The 20,877-nt window shown below is 36.4% G+C and overlaps 1 protein-coding gene across 1 annotated transcript in view; it reads left to right on the forward strand.

Moving 5' to 3' along the window:
* LOC105994397 (phosphorylase b kinase regulatory subunit beta) overlaps nucleotides 1-20,877 on the forward strand; it is a 93,731-nt gene that overhangs the window by 55,140 nt on the left and 17,714 nt on the right. The window contains exons 7-13 of the mRNA XM_013027880.1: nucleotides 80-162; nucleotides 358-448; nucleotides 11,754-11,815; nucleotides 11,906-12,068; nucleotides 14,390-14,471; nucleotides 16,222-16,279; nucleotides 18,491-18,581. Coding sequence (XP_012883334.1) covers nucleotides 80-162; nucleotides 358-448; nucleotides 11,754-11,815; nucleotides 11,906-12,068; nucleotides 14,390-14,471; nucleotides 16,222-16,279; nucleotides 18,491-18,581 — 630 coding nt within the window. The remainder of the gene's footprint in view (nucleotides 1-79; nucleotides 163-357; nucleotides 449-11,753; nucleotides 11,816-11,905; nucleotides 12,069-14,389; nucleotides 14,472-16,221; nucleotides 16,280-18,490; nucleotides 18,582-20,877) is intronic.

The following is a 20,877-nucleotide window of genomic DNA, read 5'->3' on the forward strand; positions in this document are numbered from 1 at the left end:
TTTTTGCCTCTCATGGTTAAGTTTTCAATCAGCTTAGATACTATGCCATTCTACCCTACATCATCTTCTGTTTTCATAGAATGCACTGCAGTTCATCAAGCAATATTGGAAAATGCATGGACGCCCACTTTTTCTTGTTCTCATCCGGGAAGACAATATAAGGTAGGTTGATTTTTTAAAAAAGGAGTCAGATGCTTGTATCGTACAGCCATTAACACTATGAACCCCTTGGAAGCAGAGGTTTCTTGGTTTTTGTTGTTGTTGTTTTGTGTTGTTCTTATGTAGTGTTGTAGAGTTATTTGAATAGTTATTATTAGACTATTTATTCCCCATTTTGTTTATATGCTTTATTTTTAGGGGTAGCCGGTTTAATCCCATATTAGACATGCTGGCAGCCTTCAAAAAAGGAGTGATTGGAGGAGTCAAAGTTCACGTTGATCGTCTACAGGTAGCCTCTGAATTTCAGTGTGTTTTTGTGTTATAATTATCTGCAACTTAGCTGTTTCTTATTATGTGTTCTGTTTAAGATTTTTATTTTAAAATTTTATTCTGTACTGATCATCCTATTCCTATTGATGTCTCAGGTGCTTAAACTATTGCAGTTGTTTACTAATAAATATTTTAAATCTTAGTAGCTGAATTCCAACCTCATAACTGCATTTGAGGAACTGAGTTGATAAGGGATCAAGTAACCAACTGAATAATCTTGGAATTTTAAAGGCAAATTGTTCCAGTGCTCCTTGTTTTATTCAACTTTAACATTCAGCCATGATATAATTCTATTCCATTTGAACATATCAGCATTGTCTTCACAACTCCTTATTACAGAGAGTTCTCTGTTAGATATAATAGCCTCTTTGTCCACAGCCCTCTCCTATTAAATATTCTATGCATTAGCCAATACAGATTAATTCCTATGTTCTGAATTTTGTTGAGTTCTATCCCTCTGCTCTCACCATTTCTTCTGCTTGGCTCTTCTCCCTTCTGTCAAGATTTTTGGACTTTGAAGACTTCAAAGGACAACTCTGAAAAATGGCTCAGTTTAGAAATGCCATTTCTCTTCTTTGCCATCCTTCTATATCCTTTAATTTCAGCTAGTCACATTGTAGTTCACTAAATTCTTATGTCTTGTAAAATAATTGTGACTATCCCCAAGGGTCTTTCATATAGATAGTGCCCAATATTGAGTAAGAAAGACAAGTTCATTCTGCTCTGGGCTTCTAAGTTCATTCTTGGTTGCCATTCCTTAAATAGACATGTATGTGCGTGCATCAGTATTGGGACGTTAAACTCAGGGATTCTTGCTCTTGCTTCTTTATTTCAATCCTGGCACTGGGGCTCTGCCACTTGAGCCATACCTCTACTTACAGCTTTTTTGTTGGTTATTTAGAGATAAGAGAGATGAGGATTTGCCTATCAAACCTACCTTCTAACTGTGATCCTTAGCTGTTCTACAGACTTTTAAAAGTTTTGTCAAAAATGTTTCTAAAACATCTTGGATGAATGCTACATGTAGCACAGGGGAGGATGGAGCCTAATCCACAGAATACTAGCTGTCTCAGATATGGAGAGTAGAAAGGCTATTTTTGTAGCAAAATTAACTTTCAAACTGAATATCAAAAAGAAGACTGAGCCAGGTACCAGTGGGCCACACTTCTAATCCTACCTACTCAGGAAGCTGAGATATGAGGATCATGGTTCAAAGCCAGCTCAGGCAGGAAAGTTTGTGAGACTCTTATCTCCAATTAAGCACCAACAAGATAGAAGTGGCCCTGTGGCCACAAATGGTACAGCACAAGCCTTGAGCAAGTAAAGCTCAGGGACAGAGCCTATGTCTGGGTTCAAGTCCCAGAACTGGCACCAAAAAAAAAAGAAAAAAAGAACATGAAGAAGACCTGAGAATAAAGGGCAAGCCTGTGGCAGTTCAAGTTAAGATTTTCTGTTTTGATTCATCCTTGCCCCACACCCTTACCTTCTGTGAAAATACAGTGCAACAGGGCATATTTAGCTAACATTTTCTCTAAAGGAACCATCCTAAAAGTCCACTACTCTGTCTCCACATATACAACTCCTTATAATTCAACCCCTTATAAGCCCCTTAAAATAACCCAAGAAGAATAACATATAATAAATATAGGACAAGTATAACAACAAAAGAGAAACTTAAATTATGTAATCACACTTCATTAACTTGTCTGGAATCCTCTGAGTCAGTGCTACTGTATAACAAGCACTTATTTCTTTGGTCACTAGTGTTCCCTCAGTAATTGAAGCCTAAGGACCTTATAAAAAAGAAAGGTGGGGCTGGGAAGGTGGCTCAGTGGTAGAGCACTTGCCTTGCATGCATGAGGCCCTGGGTTCGATCCCCAACACCACATAAGCAAAAAGAAAAAAAAGCCGGAAGTGATGCTGTGGCTCAAGTGGTAGAGTTGAAGAGCTGAGGGACAGCGCCCAGGCTCAGAGTTCAGGCCCCACGACCGGACCCAAAAAAAAAAAGAAAAAAAAGAAAGGTTATGTTAAAACTTAGCTCTCACATAGCTACTGCAGTTAAATACTAAGGCAGTGGTTCTCAACCTGGTCTGCAATTTGAAATCACCTGGAAGCTTCTAAAAGCTCTTATTCTGGGATACCCCCAAAGATTCTAATCTAATCAATCTGGGTTGCAGGTTGGCCATGAGAACATTTTTAAATAGCCCTAGTTAATTCTAATGTGCAGTCAAGGTTGAAAATCTAAGATGTGATTAAAAATAAGTACTCTACAGCCTCCTCCTCCTTGCCTGCCCCTGCAGCCTCTCCCCACCCAATCTCTGTCCATTCTTGTTTAACTTGTGAACTACACTCCCCTAATCTCATTAAAAGGCAGTGTGTGTGTGTGTGTGTGTGTGTGTGTGTGTGTGTGTGTGTGTGTGTGTGTGTTGGCAGGAAGCTAAACTTGGGACAATGCCCTTGTGCTCTACTTGGATGGAACCATAATCTACTTGTAAGAGTGAGAAAGTAACTTTCTCTGATGACTTTAATTCCAAGGTTTTCTTCCTTCAAACTTATTTATTATTACCATACATACTTTTGTGCTGTATTCTAAAATACCAGCATCTCTTTGTTAGGGGAGACTAGTATCTTTATTATAGTCAACACAACTTGGGAAAATCTTGTATAATAATGTTCTCTATGTATTCTCACCAAACATGCTGTACTTATGGCAGTTTTTTATACTTCAGTTTTATTATTATTACACGTACTAATATATGAACAATGAATCTGATGTCTAGGAAATAGCAACAAAAACATAAGAACAGTGGGACACCAGTGGCTCACACTTCTAATCCTAGCTACTCAAGAGGCTGAGATCTCAGGATTGTGGTTCAAAGCTAGCCTGGGCAGGAAAGGCCATGAAATTTATCTACAATTACCCACCAGAAAAATCCTGAAGTGGTACAGTGGCTCAAGTGGTAGAGCACTAGCCTTGAACAAAAAGGATCTCAAGAACAGGGCCACAGGGTCTGGGTCCAGAGTTCAAGGCCCAAAATAAATAAAAAAAAATAAAAGGAAAACAGAGATCTATATAACTAGTGTTATAAATGACATGTTTACATACCCACTTCCTAGTGGTTGTATTTTGCATGTATGATTGATTTTTATGTACATCAAAATCCCCTCCACGTTACCTATTTAATTTTATATTTTAAATGTTTCTGTTTTAAATTTTCCTTACAGTAACCTGCTCTTATTTTGTAGATCTTCTATTTTGTGTTTTTTCTAAGGAAACTAGAATGCAAATTTGTCTGCATTACCGCTTTCAGGTTTTTAATTTTTTTTCCCCTCAGTCTTTCACATTGAAGGTATATGTTCAATATCTGATGATCCTTAGCCTTTTTTCATTTTTTCCAGTCGTTTTTAAGAATGGAGGAGGGGCAGTAGATGAATGGATCAAAAATATGTGGCATATATACACAATGGAATTCTACTTCCATCAGAAAGAATGACATTGCCCATTTGTTAGGAAATGGAAAGACTTGGAAAAAAATATATTAAGTGAAGTAAGCCAGGCCCAAAGAAACATAGGTCCCATGCTTTCCCTTATTTGTAATAACTAGTATATGTCTGAGTCAAGCAGAAAAGGTCAGATAAGTTGATGTTAGGGAAATGAACCCCAACATAAGTATTCAAATGTTTTTTCTTTCATGCGATTGTTTCTAACATATTTATAAGAAGATTTCTTTGTTGCTTTGTATGCCCCTCCGCCATGGTATAACCCCTGCTTTCACTGTATATGATGTTGGTATAATTTGTGGAGGGGAAGGGAAAAAAAAAAACATTTAACTAGGGATACAGGTGGACCCATTGTAACAATGAGATGTACAAGTCGTTCTGTCGAAAAATGAACTTTACAACTTTGGCTGACGGGGGCGGGGGGGGTGTTGGGGAGGTGGGAGATGGGAAGGGATGGGAGGGGGAAACAAAGGAGGAGGCAACATAGCTTGATAAGAAATGTACTCATAATCTCGTCCATGTAATTGTAACCCCTCTATATGGTATTTTCACAATTTTAAAAACAAAATGGAGGAGGGAAGCATTTTGGTGACACACCCTGCGGTCTCACCACTTGGGAGCCTAATGCAAAAGGACTGTGAGTTTGAGGCTACTTGGAGCTATATACCCAGTTTCAAGCTAGTCTGAGCCTCATACTGAGAACCTATCTTTAAAAAAAAAAAAAGAAAGAGAAGGAAAGGAAGGAAGTAAAGAAAGAAGGATAATAAAAGGAATAAGAAAAGAATGATGCAAGGGGTCAAATGTTAGGTATATAGTCTTTCATATACTTAATATTTGATTCTGTTTTCTATGTGTCTTGTGTTTTTGAGACAGTCTTTATCTCCTTTATTCAAGGAGATGCAAACAGATACTGGCTTCTTAGCTATTTAGGGAAAGAAGGACTTTGGGATTAGCCACCATATAGTGTCAGTAAATCTACCATTTTTAGTATCCTCTCCCCTACTCCTTCAGTATACCACACATCCAGAACCTGAAATTCTTCCTGTTCTTTTTATCTGAATAGCTCTATACCTTAAGTTATTTTTTCTACTGTTATTTGAGTGGGACTTGAGGGCAAAATATGTGTGATGGTCACATTAACCAGAAATCCACCATTGCCTTTGCACTGTATCTACATATCCTTACCACTACAAGATCTACCTAGGTATGTTTCTAATCCTTACAAGAAATAATTAGACTTATCATTTTTTAACACACACACACACACACACACAAACACACACACACACACACACACACTAACATTACGCAGGCACCTGTATCTAGTTACTCAGTTCTAGCTACTTAGGAGCCTGAGATTAGAGGATTATGGTTCAAAGCTAGTTTAGGGAAGAGCAGTCTCTGAAACTATCTGAATTAACCAGAGGAATGCTGGACTGGAGGCATGTCTCAAGTGGTAGAGATTGACCATTAGCTTTGGGGCCAAGCCTAGAGTTTGACCACTAGGTGAGCAAGAAAGCTGAATGAGGGTTCCAGTCCAAATAGGGGGGGGGGGGAATAATCAATTACAAACTCTTAGTTTCTCCTAAAATAACATATTGGTGTATTGGAAGCATGGTCAGAATTTCAGTGGTAATCAAACAAGCATTTGGTACTCCCCTAAAGCTAATAGGACAAAAATTGAATTTCATGGCCCACCAAAGACAAGGATTTTTTATCTCTTATTTCCACGTGATACTATCAAAAGGAGTTTGTAGAGTTCACAAGCTTTATGGGCCATGATAATGACAATTTGCCTTGTGAATGTTAAAATGTGTTTGTGACTTTAGCTAAGTATCACTATCCCACAATATTGTGAAATGTATGTATTACTTAATCTCAATAAAGAATTTTTTTTAAAAAGGAAATCCAAAGCAATTCAATTCTCATGAAGAGTAGAAAATAGCATCTGGATTCTAAAAGTATTTCTAAGTGTCATATATGCAATGTCTGTATTGGGTTTGTTTTTTTTTTTGTTTTATTTTTTTGGAAGGTTGTTTTGATGGTGGTAATAATGTATAAGACAATATCTCACATGTAACCCCCATGACAAGACTATATTATGTCTTTTTCATTTAAAAACTAGCCCTCTTGAAAGTATAAGAAGATAAACCCTCTTGAAAGCCTATACTTTAAGAATAAAATGAAACAAGATGACTCAGTCCCCTTACAAAGAGTAGAAAATACCATTCAGATCTTCAAGGTACTGCTATAGTTATTTATGTACAATGTAGGGTTTGTTGTTGTTTGTTTGGATTTGTTGTTTAAGTCAAAATTTCATTATGTAGCCCAGGTTGATTTCAAACTCATGACCCTTCTGCTCCCACCTCCCAAGTGCTTAAAATCACCAGCATTTGTAACCATACCCAGAGCACTGTTTTCTTTTGCATTTAAAAATTACCAGGCAATGAGCTGGGAAGGTGGCTCAGTGGAGAGTGCTTGCCTTGTGTGCATGAGGCCCTGGATTCGATTCCTCAGCACCACATAAGCAAAAAGAAAAAAGCAGGAAGTGGTGCTGTGGCTCAAGTGGTAGAGCGCTAGCCTTGAGCTGAAGAGCTGAGGGACAGCATCCAGGCCCAGAGTTCAGGCCCCACAACCGAACCAAAAAAAAAAATTACCAGGCAAGTTAGGGGGCAAAAGATCAAATACCTAAAAGAAAGAAGAATCAAATATATTAGAAACAGTCTACATGATACATGTATTGGCAAAAATAGGCTTCCATATGGCTATAATCAATATGTTTAGGAAAATAACAGCTGCCTTGGAAATAGGCCCTAAGTTCAAGCCCTAATATCATAGCCTCCTTAAATCAATAACAAGTAGAGAAGTTATTAGAACTTTCAAGCTATTAAATAGAGTAAAATAGAAATTCTAAATAAGCATTTAAGTCATTAAGACTGAGATTTCTATGAACTAGTGGTGCATGCACACTATTATTGTGACATGGTGTGATGCCCTCACAATACATACAGGTGCATAAAACAGGATGTGATCCAAGAACTTGCTTCATACACTGATAGTCTTTTGTAGATATTTTATTCACATTTGATTAAAAATTAATTACATTCATTTTCATATCACACACAAATACATTTCAAGTGGATTCGATGATTTTATATTAAGAGCCATAAAAATTTCTATTATAGTTTGGATGATATATATTTGTGTGTGTTCTGATTCTGTGGCTTGAACTCAGAGCCTGGGTACTGTCCCTGAGCTTTTGTTCCTCAAAGCTAGTGCTCTACCACTTGAGCCACAGCTCCACTTCTGGCTTTCTTAGTGTTTAATTGGAGATAAGAGTGTCATGGACTTTCTAACTTGGGCTGGCTTCAAAACATGATTCTTAAATCTCAACCTCTTCAGGTTCTAGAATTACGGGCATGAGCCACAGCTACCTGGTAATCTATTATAATTTTTAAAAGAATCCAAATTCTTTCAGACTTTCATTTTAGCACATGGTAACTGGCAGTGTTTGATGTTAACAAATCCTATTTCTGAGCTAAATTTAATTTTAAAATTACTTTGGTTTAGAATTTAATATTCTGCCATATCTTAGGGAGTTTACATTTCATTGAAGACTTTTAGACAAATTAAAAAGCAATATAAAAAGTAGTACCTTTTTCTATTAAGGCAATAAATTAAAGATTTCTCATTTTATTTCCTTTTTAATGTCAAGCACAGCATAAAATTTTGAGCTTGGACAGATATTCCTTTTTTCATCTGAAATTGGAAAGCTCTCCACCAATATCAGTATACACAAAGCTCAAGTTGATCAAGACCTTGAGGTAATTTACAAAAGTGTCTCATAAGGTGCAAACTGGAACCCTTTCATTGTCTTCCATCTTAAGACTAGTTACTGCAGCAAGAAGGCTAAACTAATGATTCCATGCTTTTTATATTTGAGCACATGGACTTAAATCACTGCCCTTGAAGCAACGTAGTTGAATGTCCTCTTAATTATTCATCTTTACTTCCATTTTTTGTTGAACTTCAGAAGTTTGAGGAGAGAGAGAGATCAATAGTTCTTCATACTTCTAATAATCTTGCATTTAAAAAATATAAATAGATGTTCACCATCCATGTTCATTTTGCCTTCTTTCCTTTTTAAAAGTTAAAGCCCTTTATCCAGCCAGGTACCAATAGTTCACACCTAAAGTCCTAGCTACTTGGGAAGGAGAGAATAAGAGAATTACTATTCAAGGCCAGATTAGACAAAAGTTTGTGAGCTAGTACATATATGGAATCTCAGTTGTGGTAAGATAAAAAGTTCCAAGGAAGGCTGAGATTAGATAGATTGCAGTTCTAAATGTGTTCCTTGGCAGGAAGCAGGACTTTGTCTCAAAAATGGCCAGCAAAATTTACCTAGATGGTCACAAACAAGACCATACTAAAGCTACCAGCACAAGTATGTTTATCGCAGCATTATTCACCATAGCTAAGATATGGAACCAACCTACATGCCCCTCAGTAGATGAATGGATCAAGAAAATGTGGTATTTCCATACAATGGAATTCTATGTCTCCATCAGAAAGAATGACATTGCCCCATTTGTTAGGAAATGGAAAGACTTGGAAAAAATCATATTAAGTGAAGTAAGCCATAGGTCTCATGGTTTCCCTTATTTGCAATAACTAGTATATGTCTAGGATAAGCAGAAAAGGTCAAAAGCTATGTACATATGACCATATAGGATGATGCTAAGCGAAATGAACCCCAAGATAGGGACACAAGAAGTCTAATCTTTTTCTTGCTGTTGTTTTTAATGTACTATCTGTTTTTTGTTGTTGTTGTTGTTTCTTTTGTATGTTCTTCCCTCATGGTATAACCCCTGTTTTCACTGTATTTGCTTCCAGTGCCTTGCATCTTGTATATAAATTTTTCTTATTTGGGGAGGGGAAATAACAAAATGCTGAAATAAGGATACAGGTTGACCCATTGTAACAATGAGATGTACAAAACATTATGTTGAAAATGAACTTTACAGCTTCAGGGTAGTGGTGGGGAGGAGGAGAGGGAAGAGATGGTAAGGGAAAAACAAAGGAGGGTGTAACAACATTCTATAGGAAATATATCCTTACCATACTCATGTAACTGTAACCCCTTTGTATAGTATCTTTACAATAAAAATATATATTAAAAACTGGCCACCAAAAAAATAAAGGGCCTGGAGGTGCGACTGGTAAAAATACCTGCCTGGCAAGGTCAAAGCCTTGAGTTCAAATCTGAGACCCATCAAAAGAAATAAAAGGTATTTTATCAAAAAGAAAACCATAGCCATCCCATAATATTATGACAGAATATTATGACAATTGTATTGTTAGGCAGTTTAGTGCTATATGAACATCTCAGGATGTACTTTACCCACACCTTTATGGCATATGGTTAAAATGACTTGGCATGACTTCTTCAAGCAAACAGAAGACATTGTATACATGAGGCTATGAGTCTTTCTTTCAGATCTACATTGTAATATTTTTGGGGATAGGGGTAGTGTAGTACTGGATATTGAACTTAAGTTCTGATGCTTGTTAGTAGGACTTTTCTCCTACCAGTTGACAACAGGGTCTTCAGCACTATACTCCATTATTAAATCCTGTTGTCTTGTACCCTCAGTTATATCAAGAATCTGACCACTACCTGTTACCTTAAACAGGATCCAAGCTACCATCATCTCTCACCAAACTTTTCAATCTCCTAAGTTACTATTAAAGACAAGTCAGCTGGCATAAGCAGTTAGATTATGACACAGATTGTAAGTTTCTGTGATTTCTTTCATACAAAGTAGAACCCCAAATCCTTTAACTAGTCTAAGTCCCATAGTCTAAACCTACATCTCTGACCTGCTATATTAGTTGGCTTTTGTCACTCTTGGCCAAAATAGCTGACATAAACAGTTGAAGAAAGTTTCAGAGATCACTTGGCCCCATGTACTTGGGCAAAACATCATAGCAGTAGGAACATGTGGAGCTACTCATGGCAAATAGAAGAAGCAACCAGGGGACTGGTATAACCTTCAAACCCAGGCCTCCAGTGAGCTCCAGCAAGGTTCTTCAGCAAAGGTTTCCATACACAGATGTCCCTTATTAGATGAATGGATCAAGAAAATGTGGTACATATACAAAGTGGAATTCTGTGTTCCCTACCATTCTTATTTTATTTAATACTTATTTTTCTATTTTGTATCATTATCTGAAGAATATATAATTTGCTTTCTTCCCTCTACATGTACCTATAAAGTCAGTTTCAAAAAGGCAAATATTTTTAATAATTTGTACATGTTAATTTTCAACACTGAAGATAGCCAGGCATATGGTAATTGCTTAGTAAATATCTAACAAATTAGTTTACTAAAGAGCAAATGTATAGATGTGAGCCTGATTGTTAGGAACTATCATTTAGCAAACCTCAGTTATGCTCAGCACTACTGTCTACCCAGGCACAGACCCTGTTCCTCAGCTGACCTGACTGTAGCTGAGCCACATGAAACATGCAGGTAGGTTGCATATTTGGCCTTTTTCACTCATACTCTGCATGGAAAGTTTAGAGTAATTGCTGGAATATGTCCATTTTGCCATCTATAAGCAGATATCTTGCATTATTTATGCATTTCTACTCAGAGAAGAAGATAACACACCTCTTAATGGTTTACAAACATAGTCAACTTTCCTATGAGCTATTTCTTTACACTTGAAATAATGGTCTTAATCACAGAATTGTCTGATAATCCTATGGATCACTATATGGTATAGTTCACTTCTCACTATTTAGCCTACCTAACTTAGGATCAAGAACTAATGGAAAATAAAGTGACCAAATACAGATTGCTATGTGCCAGAATGGAGAAAAACTTCAGCTTAAGAATGCATTGCCATCATGATCATGGAAAGGGAAGACTGTAGTATCTCACCATTGAATGGCCCTGAAATAGCCTTCCAAACTAGTAGAAACCAAGTGTAATTGGTATTATCTTTTTCCCAAACTATTTAAGCATCCCAATTATTTTATTCAAATCAACACTGAATTATTATAATTGCAACTTTAAATAAGTAACTATAGGGGTGGCAGTGTATCTCAATGACAGAGCACTTACATAGCATGTACACAAAGGCCTTGGGTTAAAAATCAACATTTATTAAATGCTAAAATTCTAAGAACAGAGAGTTTATCTAATGTTGACCTTCCTTCTTGTTTGTATGATTTGTGGATGTGTTACTTGATGCATATATTTCATTTATAGGTGTATATATTCTATTCGATTTTGTTTGTAGAAGTCTTTCGAGTTTTAGAATGCTTATATTTGTTGTACTCAAGTAACTTTTTTTCCTTTTGAAGTATTACTTGCAAAAAAGTATATATACTCTTAATCTAACTTGTATAACTGTATATCAACTTTATAATAACAATTTTTTTGGTCAGTCATGGGGCTTGAACTCTGGGCTTGGGCACTGTCCCTCAGCTCTTCAGCTCAAGGCGAGTGCTCTACCACTTGAGCCACAGCACCACTTCTGGTTTTCTGGTGGTTTATTGGAGATAAGAGTCTCACAGACTTTCCTGCTCGGGCTGGCTTTGAACCACAATCCTCAGATTTCAGCCTCCTGAGTAGCTAGGATTACAGGCGTGAGCCACCAGTACCTGACCAATAAAAAAAATTTGTTTGTGTTCAGACCACAGAATATGGCCTAATGAATATAAGAATTTTTCATCTTTTCTCCTCACATTTCAGACACTAATATCTGGAGCTGTAGTAGAACAACTTGACTTTCTAAGAATCAGTAACACAGACGAGTAAGTTCCTTTGGTTTAATTTTGTTTTTGCATCTCTTGAGATCACATTTGAAAAAGAAAAAATCTGAAACATTATGTTTTAATTTCTAGGCTTCCGGAATTTAAGAGTTTTGAAGAACTAGAATTTCCCAAACATTCAAAAGTTAAAAGACAAAGCAGTACCCCTGATGGCCCTGAACTGAAACAACAACCAAGCATCACCATTAGTGAATGGAAAAACAAATCAACCCAGGAAATTCTTCAAAAGCTGAATGTGAGAGAGATGCAATTTCCACAAGGCCCTGTGTGAGATTGCCAGACAGGAACAACCAGTCAGGCCTAATATTTTCTATCCTGTCAAAGAAGGTGGCAGGCAATCTAGATGTAGATGGCCACTGTACACTTAGAGCAGAGAGATGCTTTTTTGTCTTAAGTGTGATTGTCTTAAGGAGTAGAGATGAGTGGGATTGTATGTGTTAAGGCAATGACATTGCCTTTGAGGTCTCTGGATTTTTTTTTTTTTTTTTGGTCGTGGGGCTTGAACTCTGGGCTTGGGCGCTATCCCTCAGCTCTTCAGCTCAAGGCGAATGCTCTTCGGCTTGAGTTACAGCGCCATTTCCAGTTTTGTAGTGGTTTATTGGAGATAAGAGTCTCACAGACTTTCCTGCCCGGGCTGGCTTTGAACTGTGATCTTCAGATCTCAGCCTCCTGAATAGCTAGGATTACAGGTGTGAGCCACCGGTGCCCGGCTTCTCCAGATTTTTCTTTCAGTGTCTCTTTTCTTCCTTTCATGTTCCCATCCTGCTTTTACTGTTTAGGTCCCAGGCTTGCTTTTTCTCTCCTGTCACTGAGGAGAGCAGACCTCTGACTGCATCATAAGGATATTTTAGCAATCTAATGTTTTAACTTTCTTAAGATTGTTTACATTTAAAAAAAAGAAGGGTGTGACTAGCATGTAGTACTTATTCAAGGATGTGAAATCCTACTGGTATAAATATGAAAATTGTGGCATCTTATGTGGACCATACAGATTTACACACATAAACTAGGTACATATCCTTCCAGATGTCATCAGTCTTTGGTATTAATCCATAGTATATAGATCTGAGTAAGTGTGAATACAATATAATAGTCATAAAACACATAGCGCAATGCCCTGAAATATATAATACATATATAATACATGTCTCCACCTCTCATGTACATCTCTTCACAATAGGTTGATGTCAGTATGGTCTCCCATTTACAAATAAGTAAAATTAAGAATACAGTAGTAAGATGCCGGTGGCTCACACCTGAAATTCTAGCTACTTAGGTTGCCAGAATCCAAGGATCACAATTCAAAACCAACCTGGGAAGGAAAGTCCATAAGACTCTTTTTCTTCCATGAGACTCTTAGGTCCAATTAACACCAAAAGGTGGGAAGTGGAGCTCTGGCTCAAGTGGTAGAGTGCTAACCTTGAGCAAAAAAACACAGGGATAGCACTCAGGCCCTCCTTGAGTTAAAGCCCCAGGACTAGCACACAAGAAGAAAACAAGAAGGAGGAGGAAGAGGAGATATGATGATGATGCTGATGATGCTGATGATGATGATGATAATAGTGATTTATGATGAGAATAACTCAGGTGACAACTTGATCCCCATCTCTCAAGTTCTGTAACTATATGAAATCCACAAGGCTGACTTGTCTCTTCTCTACCTCCTTGCCCTAACCTCATATCAAGTTTTCAGTGTGCCTCCAGTTTCTTTATGATGCCATTTTAGTCTGTCTTCTATGAGTAAAACAGTTGTTTTCATCTTTATTACACATTGGAGTCACTGGACATGTTCTTCTAAAGACATTTATTGCCTTAATCCCAGCCACTGTAAAGGGAAATCATTGTAGTAGATGAATTTGATGATGTTAACCAGATGACTTTAAAAGAGGAAGATTATTAGATGGGCCTAACATAGTCACAAGGATCATTAAACATGGAAGGGGGATACAGAAGCTCTAATGTCAGTGAAGCAGAAGATTCCACTCATGGTTGCCAGCTTTGCAGGGGGTGTGGAGACAGACACTAGCCAAGGAACATGATGAGCTGATAGAAGGTATAAGAGGTAAGAAAACAGAGGAGGTGTTTGTAGGGAAATGACTTTCCCTAGAAGCTGCCTCCAGGCGGGATGCAGATGCTAACACCTTAATTATAGTCCAGTGAAACTTATTTCAGACTTTTGAACTACATAACTGCAAGATTATAAAATTGTGTTGTTTTTTAAGAAAATGGTAGTGGTTAAATGATTTAGCAAAGTCTCAGAGTATGGCATTATCACTGTTAATGCTTATAGACAGAATAGTTTCTGCCCATTGCTTATCTTGTTTCCTGGGAAAATTGATTATTAAAACCTCCTACCTCATGAAACCAGCTTAGCTAGCTTCTATCTTCAAATCTCTAAATAAATACTTGTGTAACAAGCATCTCATGCTTGTTATCAATGGAGTTTTATCTTCTCTCACTTCTACTCTAAATTATATGGTTTGGGGACTAGTTACTCCCTGAGGATCACCTTAAATTTGTTTCATCCCAGTTCCTCATACTGATTTTTATTTTCAGGACTGTGGTTGTCTGGCCAGCCAGACCATCCTGCTGGGCATACTACTCAAAAGAGAAGGTCCCAACTTCATCACAATGGAAGGTAAGAGTACATGCTCTTCTGGAGAACATTTTCAATAGAACCTATCCCTGAACACTTATCAGATATGCATATAAAATGCCCACTAAAATGTTATTTCCTCCTCCATTAAACCTCCCCCCTTTTTTAATGGAAAATGTTCATTCACACCCTAGAGTAGAATGAACACTTTGATATATGAGCTCCTAAATAGCTTTCATGCAGTGATGCTTGATTGTTTCTCTGATTGTTTCAGTGGTGCTGGAACTTGAATTCTGTCTGTGACTATTAACCTCTGATGACTCCATAGTTGTTTATTGACTGCTTCTATTTCCAGTTTTATTTAATGTGATTTTTGAAGAATAATATTGAGTAGTTATGTCTATAAAAATTAGGTCCTATAGCAACCATTTGGAATGTAACGTGGCATTTAGTAGAATTGTTCTCTGAAGTTAATAAAATAATCATGTATTTGTTCAGTCTGCATTAAGGATGAGACCAAATTATCCCTGAAGTCCACACTTATATGGAGTTACTATTATAAGGAATTTTTGAGGTCTACATCATGATTTTCTTTGGGCATTTAATAGTATAGAATTAACAGAGTATTTTTCAAGTACTTAATTTCTAGCTATCAGATTTTTTGGCTTATCTTGAAATGCTCTGTTCAAAGGAGCATGTTGGTTTGATTGGAATGAAGATATTGTTCTAAATACCAATGAAATTAATAATGTTACAGTTCTAGTAATGAGCTAAACATAGTTATTTATTCAAATGAAGTCCAATAGTTCTTGCATTATTATAGCAGAGGCAACCTTGAAATTACTAAGCAAATTTCAGATACAACCCTTCATGTTTCTAATTATTCTTAAAGCCACATATAAACAGAATAATAATTATACCAGAGATAGTCATTTGATATTTAAACTTTGGCTAAATGAAAACAAAGAATTTAAAAATTAAACATTTCATTAAGGACTTAGAATTCAGATTAATTATTTAATGTTGCTTTTAAACTATATGTGTGTGTATATATAGTTTATATATATGATATGTATATGTATATGATATTTAAGACTCAAAAAGTTATAAATCTGCGAACCTATGCTACATTGAAAATCACAAGCATCTACAGAATATGAACATAATTTTATCTAATTTAATAAGAGGCTGTAAACATTAGTTGAGAGGAAAATGTTAAAGGAATTGTTCTTCACCTTTATTTTCTTATATGCTCTGTCTTGTCACATTGTTTATTTCCTATAAAACCAGTTATAAGAACAAATCACATGTTAAATGTGGCTCAAGAGTGAAGCCCAGGGGTGTAGTTTTGAGATCCAGCACGTAGTACTAAAAGTCCCATAAAGAAAAGGGCCTTAGTACACTTTCATTGGACAAGCACTTGAAGCATCATTATATTTAGAGTCTATACTGTTTTGTTGTATTCTATTTTCCTATTTTCTACAGTAAGTTAAAATAAACTTTTTATTTAAGAGCTTATATTATATTTCTAAATAAGAAAAGAACTAAATTTCAATAAATGACATTTTAATCAAATCATAAATTCAGAGTAAAGAAGTACAGATGCTGGGACATTTACAATGTATAGTTTGGGTTATGTATTAGAATATGTCAGTTCAGAAGATTAATTAAGGGGTAAAGCAGCACTAGAGGAACAAAATGAAAATTTATGAATGATTTCTAAAGGGGAATAAATACTATATGTTTAATTTTAAAGCTTTCCTCAACCAGCACTCTATTGTCCAATGTCTAGGTACTGTTTCTGATCACATTGAGAGAGTCTATAGAAGAGCCGGCAGCAAAAAGCTTTGGTTTGTATTAGTGTCCTTGTCATTATGTTATATTTTTGTATTGTCATATTCATTAACCTGAAGATAACAGTCCAGTCTTAAAGATGATTATTTATCATAAATCAAGACTCTGAGATTAGAGCACTGTGATTTCCTACTTTCTAAGGCTATGCCTATAGCATAGTGTCCAAAGATAATAAAGAAAAATATCTGAGAATAAACAGCCCCAGAGGGATTAAGACTGTCCCAACAAGGTCCTAATATTATAGCTGTCTGTAATTATAAAGGCCATGAAAAGAGACCATGACTAATCTAATTCCAAGGGAAAAGAATACAAGGTAGTTTTTTTATTCACTAAGTCCACAATTGGTGGATGAAACCCAATGGCTTATTTTTTTTAACTAGTCCTGAGGCTTGAACTCTGGGCCTGAGCACTGTTCCTGAGTGGACAGTGGAGCCACAGGTCCATTCCAGCTTTTTCTCTGATTTAATTGGAGATAAGAGTCTCATGGACTGTCTTGCCCAAGGTGGCTTCAAACTTCCATCCTCAGATCTCAGCCTCCTGAGTAGTTAGGAGTACAGCATGAGCCACAGGCACCCAGCTACTGTGGGTTTTTTTGAAAAAATACTTTCTTCTACAGAGGTTATCTCTTCCCAGAGATTTAAAAAAAAAAAAGGAAATTTAGTGAGAGATTTCTAAATTCACAATGAGGAGGAAGGTATGTCTAAATGCACAATCTGCATTTTGATGCAATTCTAACAGTTTCATTAACAGAATCTAACAAATGTTGAAAGTAAGGATATGGTTTTTTTTATTTTTAATGACCACTATTTCCTTAACTTTCTCTAATCTCTAAAATAAGGAGACTAGACAAAACAATCCCTTAATAGTATTTGAGCTCTGTTTTTAAAATAAGCATGCCTTCCCTACCTGGAAGAAATAATATAATAATTTTATGGTTTAAATAACTCATGTTTCTACCCTTAATTTTCAGTACAGCAAGGCTTACAAGCCAATAGATATTTCAAATATATTTCAAATATTGTCTGTAATCTTACTTTTAGCCAAGAAAATCTGTTCTTGCTTTCTGCATTATACTTGTATTTTGGATGAGCCATTAACTAGCAAATACTTAGAATGCTGACTGTTATGTTTAAGAGAACAAATTCCTGCAAGTTTTATTCATTCTATTTTCCCTTTCATGGCTTTCCACTGATACCCCCAGGTTGGCCGTGCGCTACGGGGCTGCATTTACCCAGAAATTTTCTTCCTCTATAGCCCCACACATTACTACTTTTCTGGTACATGGGAAACAGGTAACATAACAGAATTTGGAAACTCAAGCTGCTTGAAATGTGTGGGCTTTGCACTCTACAGGTTTAATGTGGGGATGAAAGCTTTTCTAGAAGTAGAAACTGCTTTCCTAACTGTATCAATGATTGGCTTACTTTTCTTCTAGTCCATTTATGTTAAAATGAAGAAAGAGGGATGCTTTTTATAAGCTCACTTCCATGGATATCCTAAAATGCAATTTTAATACTAATTAAAACATGTACATTATTTTATTTTCTCTACCTAAATGTTTCACATGAATTTTTACTTTTGAGGGGAAATAATGTCTTATTTATTGCATGTGCTATATTTCTTTTAAAATCTGTTCTTCCTACATTCTAAGAGTTTCAGGAATGTAAAAATAGCAGTGTGAATTCTTTCTACTAACATTCTGGCTTTATAAAGAAAAAGAAGCTCCTGGTATTTCATTGGAGCACTTTCTATTATTTAGTACTAAGTGAGTCCTTTAATCTAGTGATTTCATTATCTAGGGACTAAAAAAATCATTATTTAAAGTGGTGGTAGTTACAATTCACATCTACTAGTGATAGATTTATAAATTGATTTGATCATGCAAAATCAAAGGATCCACTTAATTCCTCCGTAGACTCTCCTACCCCATCCCAATGAAAGAAGCTCCCGTTCTTTGCAAATGATGTCACCAGTTGGTAAAGCTTTGTGGCAGTGATGAGGGCAAGGGGCCATCCCTTCTTAATTCTAGATGGTCTTACAATCTGGAATACTTCCAATATTAGGTTCAATATCTTGGACTTAATGTTTCCTCCAAATAATAACATGAAGACCCAGCTGTGTATGTTTGTAAGGCTCTCCAATCAGGGACCCCATTCATCATCTTTTAGATTTGTGAACATCTGGCCTGCTCTCTTCTTTGCCCCCAGGTCGGTTGTACGCCGTGCAGCAAGTCTTTTAAGTAAAGTAGTGGACAGCCTGGCCCCATCCATTACTAATGTTTTAGTGCAGGGCAAACAGGTAAGTTTGTCTGCTTCCCAGACACCCACTCACTCACTCACTCAGTTACAAAGGTTTCTGGTAGGACTCTGAGTTTAAAATTTGCCATACTGCAATATTAGGCCTCTCACAAATTACCATTGATTTGGGCAGTTCTTCAAAAGTCTCCCTCTCCAAACAAAAAATAAAAAATAAATAGATGCACAGGTCTAAAGCTGCACAGTTATTAAATGGGCTATCCTTTTTTCATATTGTACCTCAAAGCTGTAATTTTCAACTCCTTTGTTAAATTTGAGATTATTGCAGATGTCAACATAGAACAATACCTACGCAGTACTCAGACAAGTTTAGGATAGGCAGGGCAAAGGCTGGTGCATAGCAAAGGACACATTTTCCCTCCTTATATTTCACCTTCTCCTGACCCTTCAAAATGCATTGGTGTTGAAGCAGAGCCAGAGTCCACATGTCAGTGCTGCTCCCAGATCCTTCATTCTCCAGGCCATCCCCTGCTATTCCTCATCAGAGATAATTTTGTAACTTCCCTCTTATAGAAGTTTTTCCAGTTAGCCATGGTCAGTTTCCTCTGGACTGAGCACTTTCTCAGTCTGCCCATTTCATTTGAACATGTGTTTCTCAGTTTGTGATCGGCTGTGAGCCCCTAGAGATCAGAGCCTAGGTCTTATCCAATACCCATATCAGTGTAGCCAGTGTGGGGTCTGGCTTGGAGTAGGTTCTTGTTGAAGGTAGGTTAAGTTGAGACTGTGCATGTGGGTATGAGGAGTGGGATGTGACTGTGCATTATTTGTTTTGTGTCCTATAATCTCTAATTTCCTGGCTGAATCATTCTTTGATTAAAATGAAAAGCCATTTGCTTTCTCCTTTGCTTTTACTGTGTTGTACTGACAGCTAACCTAGAATTATTTTTAAAAACTGTAATGTTTATACTTTAACCTGTTTAGTAGAATCAACTAGTTGCTCATATTTGAAGGCTCTAAATTAAGATGAAAATTATTTTATCCTGGTATCCAGCTTTTAGAATGTTAGGTTAATATTTATTTTTATTTTAATATTGAATATCAATAAAATAATTTTACTAATAAAAATCTCCTGAAAAAAAGGTTATTTTTCACATCTATTGTTTTCTTTGTGTTCTCCAAATTATTTAAAGGTAGAATTTTTGGTCAGTGTTAAAGTCTATTTTTATTTCAAATTTTAAAGTTTTTTTATAAAATATGTATAAGTTTTATTATTTTTAACCTTTCTTGTTTTTGGTCCCAGTAATTGAACCCAGGTCCCTTGTACATTCTCTACTATTTAGTAATGTGACTCACAACAGTTTTTGCTATTGTAAGCATATAGTTCATGGAATGAAACACATTCACATTTTGTGTAATTACCATTACCATTACACTCAAAACATTCTCTTTTTCCTTAACCAAAATCCTGTAACTATTAAATAATCTGTCTCTGTGTCTCTTCCCCTGACCATGAAAACTTCCATTCTACTTTCTGCCATGAACTTGACTCTCCTGGAGACATAGATAGATGTTCAATTCCTAGTTGTCAGCAAAAGCAGATCAAGGAACAGGAAGCCAGTAATAAAATGCCTTTTCTTACCAGAATCTTTTTCCCCTAGCCATATAGTCTTATGTTATTCCTATAGACCATTCCAGTTGTGAAAGAAAGTTCAATGATGAGAGACTATTTTCCTTGACTTGAGGTCCCTATCTATGGTCAATCAATTAGTTGCTAGTATTTGAAGGCTCTAAATTAAGATGAAAATTATTTTATCCTGCTATTCAGCTTTTAGAATGTTAGATTAATATTTATTTTTATTTTAATAGTGAATATTAATAAAATAATTTTACTAATAAAAGCCAATTGTCTTTCAAAAGAGCCTTCATGAGGTTTTGGACCTCACACTAGAAGAAGTGGGCAGTTTAGATTGGCCAGGTCTCTTCTGTACAATATCAGCAAGGTGCTTGCAATCTGTATAATGAGGCCCTGATCCTGCAGCTCAGAAGCCTCAGAGCTTGTGGCTGTGTCTGGATCACTGCGCATCAGCACATCTCCAAGGGAAATAATCACTTACTTGCTCGGTAAGCTTGGGGGTGGGGGGGAGGGCAACAGATCAGCTTCATGACCAGTACATAAAGTCCATGCATTGACTATATCTTAGCCCATTACAAGAAAAAAATGGAGCAGTTTGCATTAACTCATTTATGAAATGCCACCCTGAAAACTAAAATACCATGGGTCCTGTGAGAGATTTTCACAAGCACTTTAAAAACATTAGGTACAGTTGTTTCTCCTGCCT

Source organism: Dipodomys ordii, unplaced genomic scaffold (genome assembly GCF_000151885.1).
Source record: "Dipodomys ordii isolate 6190 unplaced genomic scaffold, Dord_2.0 Scaffold106, whole genome shotgun sequence".
NCBI lineage: Eukaryota > Metazoa > Chordata > Mammalia > Rodentia > Heteromyidae > Dipodomys > Dipodomys ordii.